The 14,284-nt window shown below is 40.9% G+C and overlaps 1 protein-coding gene across 5 annotated transcripts in view; it reads right to left on the bottom strand.

The window, feature by feature from the left end:
* TTN (titin) overlaps positions 1-14,284 on the bottom strand; it is a 281,676-nt gene that overhangs the window by 182,229 nt on the left and 85,163 nt on the right. For all 5 annotated transcript variants that reach the window (XM_082658166.1, XM_082658171.1, XM_082658170.1 and 2 more), the window contains exons 64-87: positions 13,935-14,213; positions 13,418-13,699; positions 12,080-12,358; positions 11,677-11,958; positions 10,594-10,872; positions 10,193-10,480; positions 9,760-10,038; positions 9,387-9,665; positions 9,005-9,283; positions 8,599-8,886; positions 8,191-8,478; positions 7,365-7,646; positions 6,826-7,104; positions 6,425-6,706; positions 5,999-6,277; positions 5,618-5,905; positions 4,362-4,640; positions 3,989-4,267; positions 3,609-3,887; positions 3,182-3,469; positions 2,751-3,038; positions 1,215-1,496; positions 716-994; positions 13-294 (exon numbers count right to left, since the gene is read on the bottom strand). In XM_082658166.1, the coding sequence (XP_082514292.1) occupies positions 13-294; positions 716-994; positions 1,215-1,496; positions 2,751-3,038; positions 3,182-3,469; positions 3,609-3,887; positions 3,989-4,267; positions 4,362-4,640; positions 5,618-5,905; positions 5,999-6,277; positions 6,425-6,706; positions 6,826-7,104; positions 7,365-7,646; positions 8,191-8,478; positions 8,599-8,886; positions 9,005-9,283; positions 9,387-9,665; positions 9,760-10,038; positions 10,193-10,480; positions 10,594-10,872; positions 11,677-11,958; positions 12,080-12,358; positions 13,418-13,699; positions 13,935-14,213 (6,768 nt within the window). The remainder of the gene's footprint in view (positions 1-12; positions 295-715; positions 995-1,214; positions 1,497-2,750; positions 3,039-3,181; positions 3,470-3,608; positions 3,888-3,988; positions 4,268-4,361; positions 4,641-5,617; positions 5,906-5,998; positions 6,278-6,424; positions 6,707-6,825; positions 7,105-7,364; positions 7,647-8,190; positions 8,479-8,598; positions 8,887-9,004; positions 9,284-9,386; positions 9,666-9,759; positions 10,039-10,192; positions 10,481-10,593; positions 10,873-11,676; positions 11,959-12,079; positions 12,359-13,417; positions 13,700-13,934; positions 14,214-14,284) is intronic.

Raw genomic sequence — 14,284 nt, 5'->3', positions numbered from 1 at the left:
ATCTGCACTAACCGAGGATGGACACCGTGGCGAAGCACTCTTGCATTCCGGCATCGTTTTTGATCTGACAGGTGTATTTCCCGGCATTGGCTGTTTCCACTCTTGAAAACTGGAGGGTTGCAATGTTTTCTGAATAAGAGATCCATATATTGTCACTTTCTCTGACCATCTCCCCCTTGTCTTTGAACCACACCACAGAAATGGGCTCAGTGCCTTCAATAGCAGCCTGAAGCTGAACTTCTTCACCAACGATGGCAGAAATGTCACTGGGCTTCTTCACAAATCTTGGTGGTGCTGATGAAAAAGAGGCAAAATCAGGGATTTAAAATGTGTGGGGCTATGCGTATTTCCCTCAAAGCTATGAATGCTAGGAATCAAACTGGTGATCATGTGTTGTTTCTATTTCTTAAAGAAGAGGCATTTTTGGTGAATGGGAGCAGAGATGCATTAGAGTTTGTACTAAGCAGAAAGAGTCGAACATCTTGGCCTCTCTAGCTTTCTAAATCCAATCAAAACCTACTGGGAAAATTGTCTAAAAGGGTCATTTGTAGGATTTAGAAATGGGATGCGCACTAACTATAAAAGGATTTAGAAAGGAGAGAGGGGAAAAGTACAAGACAGCTAGTGGTAAAGGATGGGGCAAGAGCTGAGGGGCCAACAGGGTATTAAAGTTAGAAGGAAAACTGTAAGCAGAAGAGGATGGAGTCACTCTAACCTTTCAGAGTGATGGAACCAACACAGGTGTCTCCCCCCACGTCGTTCGTGGCTTTACACTGATATTCCCCAACGTCTGCAGCACTGACGCTCAGGATGTGAATACTCGTCAGGAAGTTCTCAGACATTATCTTGTACTTCTTGCCACTCCTAAGTTCTCTCTTGTCTTTATGCCAAGAAACTTGAAACGGGGGGGTGCCCTGAAGCTCACATTCAAGGTGAACATCAGCTCCTTCCAGTGTCTCAACGGGACGAGGCTTTTTGCGGAAAACGGGTGGTTCTAAAATTAGGAAAAAAGGAACATTAGGATGTGTTCTGTAACTATGTAGTTACAAGTAAGAATCAGTTTTCCATTCCACCATAGAGAGAGAACACTACACTCGATTTTCTATTGTGTCCTTTAAAATTTTTAGAACCTCGACGGAGAGTCAAACAGGGAATTGAGAGGACAACTAGGAGGAAGTTAACGTGAAAAACATGAAAGAAGGGTAGGAGCTGACCTTTAACTTTTAAGGTGGTGCTGCTGCTTGCTCTGCCCGCTGCGTTGCGGGCCTCGCATGTGTAGTCTCCGCTGTCTTCTACACTAAGAGCGTGCATTTCCAATACCGCCACCGAGTCATGGAATGACATTCTGAATTTACTGCTCTCTTGAATTTCAGTCTCGTCCTTATACCATAAAACTTTGATTTCTGGAGACCCTCCTACTTTACATTCATATCTTGTAGATTCATCTTGTTTCATGATTCTTGAAGGTTCTAGCTTCTTAATGAACCTGGGGGGTTCTATGGAAGCAAGACAGAAAACACAAGGGAAGAGAAGGGAAGACACGTATAATTCAGGATGAAGTGAAAAATCAAACAGAGAGGTCTTTAGCTCTGGAAAACAAATTTATTTGCTGCAGTTCAAGGAAGAATAGTTAGGTGAAACTTAACTAGAAAATTCCTATAAAATATATTTATTTTTTTAAGCACCCACATCAAATATTACTGCAAAAGGAAAGAGGAAGAGACATTTATCCCTTTTGTGCAATCCTCCTACCAGCAAAAGAATCACTTTGTGCAAGATCACAGTCAGAGTGTGTATCTGTTGGTGAAATCACACTCCGGTTTACAGGGATTTGAGAGAGTTTGATTACTTTCTTGTACGTGAACCAGTGCAGGACGGTCTATTTCCTGTGGCTGCAAAGATATCAGTTATGTACCATGAAGAGTCAGAGTAGCAAAATTGGGTTAGATATCTTAATATTTTAAAGTGCTATTTTCTCTTATAGGTCTTAAATAGATATTTCTTCAACCTTCATAATATCACTTTGAAGTGGGGAGAGCGATCGCTTTCTTCATTAACTGAATCAAAAAATTCAAGTTTAGGGAGATAAAAATAATTAGCGATATATCACAGAGCACGTGGGCTGCTAAATCTAACTCTGTTTTAATTTGAAGTTATTTATAAACTATCACCATTAAAACCCTTAAAAATGCTCTCATGGGTTAGACCAGCAGCTCATTGAGTTAAATGTTTGATTTCTGACCACAGCAGCCTTGAACATGCTACAGAGAGACATGGTTGCCTTCCATGATGTCAGATATTGATGTACTCCCCAGTCCCCTGGCTTCCATTGTTATTTAAGTGGAGCTAGTAGAGGAAAAGAAGTTGACACAATCTGACTCTTCTTGAAGGGGTTGATAGTTTGGGGCTCTGCTAGCCCCTCGAGGAACAAAATCCATTAATTTATAAACTAACGTGGAAAGTAAGTCATTCGAGACAACTTCCTTTTATTGTCCTAAGATAATTTCTTTCAAACTTGGGTTTTCTTGCAATTTCAGCCTTTGAAAATGGACCTTCAGTCCATGTTTGACCAGTTTTATATTTTTTTAAATAAACATTATAAAAAACTTGCTCCCACTTAGAAGACCCTGGATCTATTCAATCACTTCCAATTCCTAGACCACAGTCCTAAACGTATCTTTCAAGCACACGCTTTCTCCTATATTTTCAGATGTTGAAATGAGACCTTACTATTTCACTTGAACAAGTACCTTGTACACCCAGATGAGCAGAACAAGAGTCTTTTCCAGCGACGTTGCTTGCATAGCAGGTGTACTGCCCAGCATCGACTTTGCCTACTTTGAGAACCGTCAGAGTGGCAGTATTTTCAACCAAAGTCATCTTGTAGTTGCCTCCAGGGCGAATCTCTCGGTTATCTTTGGCCCAAGTGATCTTGATTGGTGCAGTTCCAGTTATGTGACATTTAAAAGAACCACTTTCTCCAAGAGCAAGATCTACTGACACAGGCTTTAGATCAAAGAAAGGAGGCACTTCATGGTCTGAAAAGAATGAAGACCAACATGGTGACTTCAGTTTTCATGCTCCCAGACGTGGAGCAGAAACTAAGTGGCACCAGACCTTTGGTGGCCCGGAGCAGTGAAACTGCTTTATGATGAAGAGGGTAATGTGATGAGCTACCCACCTAAGAGGATGAGCTTCGCACTGGATGAAGCTGTCCCAAGAGGATTAGAAGCAGAGCAATTGTACTGACCAACATGGCTCTGGTCAGTTTGCAAAATCTGAAGAGTTGCTACATTATGAACAAAAGATGTTTGCAAATTAGCATCGTCTTTCAAAAGCACCCCATCTTTGTACCAAGACACTTGAAGAGGTTCTGAGCCATTGATGCGACATTCAAATGCAACTGGGAAGCCAAGGGTCTCCTGAACATCCTTCAGTTTTCTTGCAAAGGAAGGTGGAAGTTTGCGCTCTGGAAGGGAGTCACAGACAATCCTTATTTACAAGAGAGAAAACACCCGCAGCATACTTCAACCCATTAACATTGTGACGTTTTTAAGAAAGTGGATCTGTCAACACACAGCAAGACTTGTTAGGAGAACGATCATCACCTTTGATAACGAGCACAGCTGAGGAAGCCACTGCCCCCACGCTGTTTTCAGCCTTGCACGTGTATTCTCCCACATCACTGGGATCCACTTTGTTGATTACTAAGGAGGCAACATTATTTCTGAATTGCATTTTATACGCAGGAGCCGATCGTAGCTTTGTGTGTTCTTTATACCAAGAAATTCTAATTTCTGGGGTTCCATCCACTTTACACTGTAAAGTTACAGGTTCTCCGATGGCTGCTTCCATGTGTTCCAGAGGCTCAATAAAATAAGGTGGTTCTGAGGTAGAAAGGATGGTAATCAATCAATCATACTAGCTAAAAGAGGATGTATTAAAAGAAAGAAAAGAGAGCAATAAGAAGAGGTAACTGTCAACATACCTAAGACAGACACCAGCGCTTCACAAATATCTTGACCGGCCTCATTTTCTATGAGGCAACTGTATTGTGCATAATCCTCTATTGTGCTATCAAGAATTTCTAGGATCGTAGATTTTTCCGTCATGGTAATGCTGCAATTCCGAGATTGTGTAAGGGGAAACTCATTCTTCATCCAGCTCACCGAGATGGGAGGCGTGCCGGTAAACGTGGCCTCGAGAACGATGGGGTTTCCTGTCTCGACGCTGAAATCAGCCAATCTTTTCACAAAGGTGGCTGGTTCTATAAGGAGAAAACAGCAGGGCAGAAGTGGCATCTTCAAATAAAGAATCAGAAAAGAATGCTAAAGATACATGTTTTGGAGAAAAGAGCAAACCTTTCACAAAAAGATGCGTGGTACAGGAAGCACTGCCAGCGTCGTTAGCCACGAGGCAAGAATATTCCCCGCTTTGCAATGGCTCCACCTCAAACAATTCCAGTTCTGTGACAAAATCTTCCAGAGAGATGCTGCATGACTCCCCTGACACCAGTTCCCTGCTGCCTTTAAACCATTTGACCTTGAAAGGCGGGGTGCCTCTAATGACACTGGTGAATGTGAGGCTCATTCCAGGGAGAACTTCCAAAGAATCAGGGGCTTGTTCAAAAGATGGTGGTTCTAGATACCCCAGGAGTGGGGGAGATGAAGAGAAAAAAGAAATCCAATTGAGCAGTGCTTTTGCTCCTTGAAGAAAAGGGAATTAAGACTACACACGAGGGCTTCCTGGGTGGCACAGTGGTTGAGAATCTGCCTGCCAATGCAGGCCACACGGGTTTGAGCCCTGGTCTGGGAAGATCCCACATGCCGTGGAGCAACTAGGCCCGTGAGCCACAACTACTGAGCCTGCGCGTCTGGAGCCTGTGCTCCATAACAAGAGAGGCCAGGATAGTGAGAGGCCCGCACACCATGATGAAGAGTGGCCCCCGCTTGCCACAACTAGAGAAAGCCCTCGCACAGAAACGAAGACCCAACACAGTCAAAAATAATAAATTAATTAATAATAAAAAAAAGACTACACACGAAGTAATGAGGTGGATAGACCTAGAGTCTGTCATACAGAGTGAAGTAAGGCAGAAAGAGAAAGACAAATACCTTATGCTAACACATATATATGGAATTTAAGAAAAAAAAATGTCATGAAGAACCTAGGGGTTAGACAGGAATAAAGACACAGACCTACTGGAGAACAGACTTGAGGATATGGGGAGGGGGAAGGGTGAACTGTGACAAAGCGAGAGAGAGGCATGGACATATATACACTACCAAACGTAAGGTACATAGCTAGTGGGAAGCATCCGCATAGCACAGGGATATCAGCTCGGTGCTTTGTGACCGCCTGGAGGGGTGGGATAAGGAGGGTGGGAGGGAGGGAGATGCAAGAGGGAAGAGATATGGGAACATATGTATATGTATAACTGATTCACTTTGTTATAAAGCAGAAACTAACACACCATTGTAAAGCAATTATACCCCAATAAAGATGTTAAAAAACAAACAAACAAACAAACAAAAAGACTACACACGAAGACAAAATAAAGAAATCCCCTGTGAGGCAGTCACTAAGTCAAGCAGCAGCCTGGTGCCTGTGCACTGACCTTGGACAGTCAGGACAGCCGAGCATTCGTCTGACCCAGCCACGTTGGTGGCCACGCACGTGTATGTGCCTGTATCAGAGGGCTCCAAGAAGCTCAGATTCAAAGTACAGACGTTTTCCGAAAAGCTGGACTGGCATTTAGGCCCACTAACGATCTCATTTCCATCTTGAAACCAGCCCACGGAGATGGGTGCGGAGCCGGAGACTCTGCACTCCAAAACCGCCGAGGCCCCCAGGATGGCGTTGGTGTCCTTCAACTTGCGGATGAAGGAAGGAGGGACGACTCGATCTACGTGGAGAAGGGTAGTTTTCCGTTGAAAGAGAAGCCTTATTTTCTACCCCAGGAAAAACGGTATATTCACAAAAACCTCATACTACTCACCCGAAACATGGACAGACACAGTGCAGTTACTTTTACCAACACTGTTTTTCACTTCAAAGCTATATAACCCCTTGTCACTCATTTCTGCACAAGGGATTTTAAGTGAAGCCACTTTGTTGATGAATGTGATGTGATGTTTGCTGTCTGCAGATAATTCTCTCCCATCTTTGAACCACTTGGCTGAAAGTTCTGGTGTCCCAGCCACTGCACACTCTAATGCAAAAGGATTTCCGGTAGTGACAGTCATGGGTTCTGGTTTCTCTATGATTCTGGCTGGTTCTGAAAGAAGTATATTGCATTGAACACAAAGTCTTCTTTCAAACTAAGAGTGTAATCAGTATATTATTGGCTAAGAGTAATATGTGCAGGCAATGATCATGGGTCAATCAACCTGATTTTTTTCTCAGGCTGTACTTTGTTACTAACCTAGGACAGTCAAGACTGCTGAACACTCTCTCATTCCGGCATCATTTCTGATCTGGCACACATATTTTCCAGAGTTAGATGCTTCTGGGCTTCCAAGCTGGAGTGTTGCAACGTTATCAATGAATGAAATCCTAGTGTTTTCACTCTCTCTGATAATGTCACCTTTATCTTTCAGCCAGACGACAGCAATGGGCTGGAAGCCTTCCACTACGGCCCGTAACTCAACGGCATCCCCAGCGAGGGTTGAGGTGTCACTTAGCTTCTTCACAAACCGTGGGGGTTCTAATGAAAGAAATTTGTGGTTAGAGAAAAAAGATGAGAATCACAGCCACATACATTATTGGTCAAGCAAGAAAAGATGAAAGCAAGAGATAGATATTTTTGTGCCCATGGATACAAACCTTTGAACTTGACAGTGCAAACACACGTGTCACTTCCCACCTCATTAGCAGCTTTGCAGTGATATTCTCCTACATCGGCAGCTTCCAGATTAAGGATGTGGAGACTTGTATCAAAATTTTTTGAAGTGATTTTAAATTTCTTGCTGCTCCGAACTTGCTTTCGATCTTTAACCCACACCACTTCAAATGGGGGGGTTCCCGAAATTTCACATTGGAAGATAACATCAGAACCTTTAAGGGCTCCTACTGGAGAAGGCTTCTGGGTGAAAACAGGAGGTGCTACCAGAAGAAAAGAAGATAAGCAATGAGAGCATTTGCCTAATGAAAGGGAAAAAATATTTTAGAGTCTAAATCGTTGAGTGCCCGGTGTGACCATATGACAGTATACTAACATAAGAAATGACTAGTCATAAAAACTAGTTTAAGAATTGCAAGCAAATCCCCTTAACTAGCCTTTTTATTTTGGAGCTCAGAACATTGCTGAGAAAGAATCCAGATCAGAGGAGAAGGAAGAAAGAAAGCAGCTTAGCATGTCTAACCTTTAATCGTCAGGGCTGTGCTGCAGCTGGCGTCCCCAACACCATTATGGGCTTCACAGATATAGTCCCCAGTATCCTCTGTGCTGGCTTCATTGATGGTGAGCAATGCCACAGAATCCACGAATGACATGTTGTATTTCCAACTTTCATGAAGTTCACCGTCATTTCGGAACCACAAAACTTTGATTTCCGGGGAACCGCTTATTTTACATTCCAGTTTGATGGATTCTCCCTGCTTTGCAACTTTTGAAGCTTCTAATTTCTTAACAAACTTTGGAGGTTCTAGTAAGTCAAAGGAAAAAAACAGCTTACGTTTGTAGCTGAAGAGTCCATAAATACATTTTTAATCTGGTTTATTAGTAAGAATATATGTACTTTCTGAGAGTTCTGTGGTAAAATATATTTATCTTTTCTATTAAATAAACTTTTAATATTTTTAATAGAGAATTTAATTGGCAAGTTAATCTTTGTAGTTTGGATATGGAAACTAAAACATGTAAGTTAATGTATTATAGAGGTATTTGATCAAAATGGTAAGTCAGAATGCCACATAATAGGAAAGAGTGAAAAAAGAGAGAGTTGAAACAACATTTAACAAATTTCAATTAAACAACCCTCTGATAAGACTACTTTTAGAGATACACTAACTTAAAGAACAAAATAAAGAGAAAACAGAACTTCGATGAATGTTGCCTCTACCACTAACATACAAATTCCAACATGATCCAGTTATTTTATCCCGAACATTTACAAACTAAAGAAACTTTTCAAAGAAAATTACACAACATGGGAAAGAACAATATTGGTAAATGCCATGTGAAGATACCTTTTACACTGAGTTGAGCTGAGCACATGTCTTTGCCAACATCGTTGGTTGCTTGGCAAGTATATTGACCAGAGTCTCCTTTGCCTACTTTAAGAATTCTCAAATGGGGAGTGTTTCCCACACATGTAATTGTGTAGTTTCCTCCAGGACGGATTTCCTTGTTATCTTTTGACCAAGTAATTCGCATTGGTTGAGCACCAGTAACGTGACACTCAAAGTCAGCACTTTCCCCAGCAATAATATCTATAGATACAGGCTTGATGTCAAAGAAGGGAGATTTCTTAGGTTCTGAAAGATGAGAAGAAAAGGCAACATGGGTTTTTTTTCTCTTTTTTATTGGCCGTTTCTACTTTGACAATGACTAAGAAGTCATGGTTTGCAAAGAGAGAGAGTAACATAGGAACAAACCTCTTGCTGTCAGTCTAGCACTGGAAGACGCTGTTCCAAGTGAATTAGAAGCTGAGCAGGAGTATTGGCCAGAGTGACTCAAGTCTGTTTGCAAAATTTTTAAAGTTGCCACATTATCTACAAATGATGTCTGTAGATTTTCATCATCTCGTAAAAGTACCCCATCTCTATACCAGCACACTTGGATGGGTGTGGAGCCATTCAGTCGACAAGTGAGGGTAACTGGTAACCCAACAGTTTGTTCGATATCCTTCAATTGCCTTGCAAAGGAAGGTGGGCGCTGGGACTCTGTTGGAAGACAAGTAATACTTGAGGCATTAGTAGATGAAATAAAAATTTCCCCATAAAGATAAGAGTGAAGACAAGGAAAAAAGAAACTTCTTAATTTCTAAAATAATATCATCACCTTGAATTCTGAAGACAGCCTTAGAAGAAGCAGTCCCTATACTGTTTTCTGCTTTACATGTGTACTCTCCACTGTCATTGATGTTCACTTTATTAAAAACAAGTGTGGCCACATTGTTTGTAAAATAGGTCCTGTATTCAGGAGTTGACCGTAACTTGGTATCGCCTTTGTACCAAGACACTGTAACTTCTGGTGTCCCAGCAACTTGGCATTGTAAAGAAACCGAATCTCCAACTGATGCCTCCAGAGGCTTCAGTTCCATAACAAAATAAGGTGGTTCTAAAGAAGAAAGATTCACAGTCAGCAACTGGAATTAAAGAAAAGCACACAAACCATGCCTCATGTTAGACAAATGCCAATCATTTGAGAATAAGAAACACACCTAATGTAGATACCAGAGCTTCACAAACATCCCTTCCTGCCTCGTTTTCAATCTCGCAAGAATACTGTCCTGCATCTCCTTTTGTGCTATTCAGAATTTCCAGGATGCAGGTCTTCTCTGTTGTGACTATGTTGCATTTTTCAGATGGTGTAATGTTCACACCAGCCTTTTTCCAGGTAACTGAAATGGGGAGTGTTCCAGTGTAGGTGCTCTCCAGAATGATGGACTTCCCTGGCTCTACAGAGTGATCACTTAATTTCTTCACAAATACAGCTGGTTCTGGGGAGTGACAAAGCACAGCAGTTAAACACAGTGAAAACACAAACAAAGATGTCCCTTAAAAAGTAGGAAGCACAAATGCACTGGAGCAAACCTTTTACAAAGAGACGGGTAGTGCAGGATGTTTGGCCGGCATTGTTAGAAACCACACAGGTATATTCCCCACTCTGAGATGTGTCGACATTAAATAATTCCAGTTCTGCCACGGTGTCTTCAAAATAGATGTTACATCTGTCTCCTTTCACCAGTTCTCTGGCACCTCTGAACCAGCCAACCTTGAACGGAGGTGTTCCTCTAATGACACTTGTGAAGGTGATGTTTTTGCCTGGTAGTACTTCCAAAGGTTCAGGTTCCTTCACAAAAGAGGGTGGTTCTACATAGACAAGGAGGATAATGATAAGATCCTGTAAGCATCGAATTTAGTTGCAATTTTGAATCAAAAAGAAGAGCACTTTTGAATGTGTGCCAACCTGGATATGTACCCAAAGAGGAACTCATAAGAAAGGGTGTGAGCGTCTAACACTGACCTTGTACAGCCAACACAGCACGGCATTCATCAGACCCAGCGACATTAGCCGCCATGCATGTGTAATTCCCCATGTCCGATGAGTCCAGAGAATTCAGCTGCAACGCGCAGACATTATCTGAAAACGTAGTTTGGTACTTTGCTCCACTGACAATCTTGGTTTTCTCATGAAACCAGGCAACAGAGATAGGCAATGATCCAGCTACTTTGCACTCCAAGATGCAAGATGTACCCAGCACCCCAACTGTATCTTTCAGTCTTCGTGTGAAAGAGGGAGGAACCATTCGGTCTGCATGAGGAGAGGCAAGAGACTCGTGGTTTGAAAGAATAGAAGACACTTGAGAGAAGAAAGCGTGTGAAAGGAATTTGCTTAAGCAATGGGAAGAACATATCCGAACTAACCTGAAACATCAACCACAGCCGTGCAGCTGCTTTTTCCGACATTATTTTGAACCTGGAAAGTGTATGTGCCTGCATCTTGCTTTTCAACGGAGAGAATCTTTAAGGAAGAGATTTTGTTGTAGAAGCTAAATTTGTGTTTTTGACTGCTGGTCAACAGCTTTCCATCCTTGTACCATTCGACTGAGAGTTCAGGAGTGCCAGCCACCTTACACTCCAGAGTGCACGTTTCTCCTGCAGTCACTGTCATCGAACTTGCCTTCTCGACAATGACCGCAGGCTCTGAAATAAAATGTGATAGCCATCTGTCAAAGCCTGTTACCTTTACCTTGTTTCTACTATCAAATTCATTACCAGTTTCTTCCAATGATATGGATATCTTAGGGCTCCCTCTCTCTCTCTCTCTCTCTCTCACTCTCTCTCTCTCTCTCTCTCTTTCTCTAGACCTTAAAATGTGATTCCATAATTACACACTGTCATGAAATTATGAGTTATTATTAAGAAATATGTTGGTGCATTAGTTGACTTCCAAAACAATTCAATGTACAAATCAATGTTGATATATACTGATTTGCACTTGACCCTCTCTAGAACAAAGCCTACATGTTGTTATGAATTACTCAGTATTTCTATTCTACTTTAAGGTGCTAAAGACAGTTTTTTGAAAGTTGTTATCCAAACAATGGCAAAATTGAAAATGAATATGCCCAAAGATGAAAGTGCAAATCGTTCCTATCAAACTTTGATTTTTGTAGTTCTTGTCAGCTTTAACAACTATTACTTTCGGAAAAAATTTCCTTGTGGCATATGCTGGGCTCCCAATTTTTTCATTCTTCAACAAAAGATAGTCATGATTACATCTCCTAACCCATCAAGAAAATAATAAGAGACAGCTCATTTTTGTTAGGCTCACAGACACAGAAAAGAGTGTTTGAAAGGTCCTTTCCCGTAAACCTTTGAAATGGGTGACGACTGACATAGTTCTAGAAATTCAAAACAGGAGACTCTACCAGAATCTCTTAGTAAGTCATCTCAGCATTTGGCACCTCCTTGTATCAAGGAACTATAGCACCATATTGTACCAACCTAAAACAGTCAACGTGGCCATGTTCTCCCTCATTCCACCATCATTCTTGATTTGGCAGATATACTTCCCAGCATTAGCTGGCTCTGCTTTTGCAAACTGCAGAGTTGCAACATTTTCCACAAATGTAATTCTGATGTTTTCACTTTCTCTAATGACTTCTTCCTTTTCTTTAAGCCACTGGACAGAAATAGGCTGGGTGCCTTCTATAGATGCTTGTAACTCAGCGGGCTCACCAGCTACAACCGTGAGGCTGTTCAGTTTGGAGACAAATCTTGGTGGTTCTGAAGAGGGAAAGATGGATGGAGATTGTTGGAAAGATTGTCGAGATAATGGAAGAGAGAAAACAAATAAGCATTTTGCACGTTCCTGCCATTTCTGCCATGAGTAGGAAATAATGCATACCTTTTAATTTTACAGTACAAATGCAGGTATCACTTCCTACTTCATTCTGTACTTTGCAGTGGTATTCACCAATATCTGAAGGGCTGACACTGAGAATGTGAATACTTGCATGGAAATTTTTGGATGCGATCTTGTATTTCTTGCTACTTCGGAGTTGTCGCTTATCTTTGTACCAAACCACCTCAAATGGTGGTGTTCCCAAAAGTTCACATTCAAGACTAACTTCAGCATTTTTAAGGGTTTCTACCACAGGAGGGAAGCTGCTAAAAACAGGTGGTTCTGTAAAAAACAAGAATTCCTCATGAACTGGGCTACTTAACTTCATAGAATATTTTTATTTCTTTGTTTTTAAATTGGAAGAATGAGTCAAGATACTATAATAGGTCTAGCACTATCACTTTAGGAGTAACAGCTTCAGAGAAGCCATCAGCCTTTACAAAATCACTCTGCTTCACTGGCCGAGAATGTGGGCTAGACCTCAGGTGACCTTACTGAGCAGTTCAACATTCTGTCTACTCCACCTTACTACTTTTTCTGGGACTATAAAGATTGATGCACAAAACTGTAAAGCAAAACAAAACAATAACCAAACAAACCCCCAAACCCAAGTGTAAGAATCAATATGATTTGCATGAGGTACAGAGTCCTGACTTCAGGGATGAAATTTTTTGTATACACATTACAATTGGGACACTTGGAAGTTATCACAACATTTGTGCTCTAAGTCTTCCATGTCAACAAATGGTTTTTGCAATAATCGCCTTACAATATGACAAACTTGGACTTTGTGAAAAAAATTCTGGAAAATACTAGTACTATTTGCAACAAAGTATAGTGATATAATTTAAAAAAATAGGAACTGACATTTGAGAGAGAAAAATATACATAATTGTCCTGTTGTAAATGTAAGGTTAAAATCTGTATTGCTTGAACCTTGTATATATGTGGTAAATATTCCTTGCTTTTAATGATAAAGATTATAGTGAGGATGATGATATATTTATAAGTTGATTGAAGGCAAAAATTAATTTTAAAATGCCCACTTTGTTTTTTTGAGCATTTTGGAAACATCAGATTTGAACTGCTTGGCTAATATGTTGAGGTGAGTAGAATTACGACATTGGAATAACAAGAAAAATATCTCAGAATGATTGTCTACATGTACGCAAATCTTAAGAAGAAAAAACATCTAAAAATGGAAATAATACTAGTTTGGGAAAATATTCTATGATCTCAAATGGAAGCTAAAAATGACAGCAAAAGAATAAAGAGCTATGATAGCCCGGGGAGAAGAAGGTGGGTTTCAGGTAATGAGGAACAGAGAAAAGAGGTTTCTACCTTTTACTATAACCTTGGTACTGCAGCTTGTGCTGCCAGCAGGGTTCTGAGCCTCACAAATGAAATCCCCACTGTCCTCAGTACCAAGACTATTCATCTGTATGACGGCCACTGAATCAATGAAAGCCATTCTATATTTATCACTCGCTGGGAGTTCATGTTCATTTCTGTACCACACAACTCTGATGTCTGGGGATCCAGTTATCTTGCATTCAAGTCGTGCTGAGTCACCTGCTTTCACTATTTTGGTTGCTTCTAGTTTCTTTGCAAACTTTGGTGGTTCTAGAGAGTGAAGAAAAGAGGAGATTTATGAGGGAACAGAGCAGATATAAATAACGAACTTCAATTAGGTACTACATAGGAAAGAGAAAAAGATGAACAATGCCTGGCAAACAGCGTGTACCGTGTTAGAAAGAAGGGCACTTTCTTGACTGGGTAAAAGATATATTGTAAAAGATTACAGAAAGGACAGGAGCCACAGGTCACACAGAAACATAAAACAATCAAACTGGCACACCTGTCACAAGCAACACTGTGGTACAAGAGTCGCTACCAACATCGTTGGTAACTTGGCAAGTATATTGTCCAGTCTTGGAAGCATCCACTGAATAGAGATTTAAGAAGGTAGTTGAGCCTTCTAAGCCAATGAAATATTTAGGTCCAGAGGCAAGTTCCACATCATCCTTAAACCACTTTACTTTAAATGGTGGTGTTCCTTTTAGTATAGCTTTAAATTCCACTGTAGAATCAGGTATGGCTTGTTGTCGCCCAGGTTTCACTAGGAAACTTGGTGGTTCTATAGATTTTAAGAGAAATACATTTAATTAAGTTCCTTGTTGTTGGGTTATTTTGACAGTTTTATGGACA

This window comes from Grampus griseus (assembly GCF_964374135.1).
Source record: "Grampus griseus genome assembly, chromosome: 7".
Classification (NCBI taxonomy): domain Eukaryota; kingdom Metazoa; phylum Chordata; class Mammalia; order Artiodactyla; family Delphinidae; genus Grampus; species Grampus griseus.
This window is presented reverse-complemented; position numbering and strand designations above follow the sequence as displayed.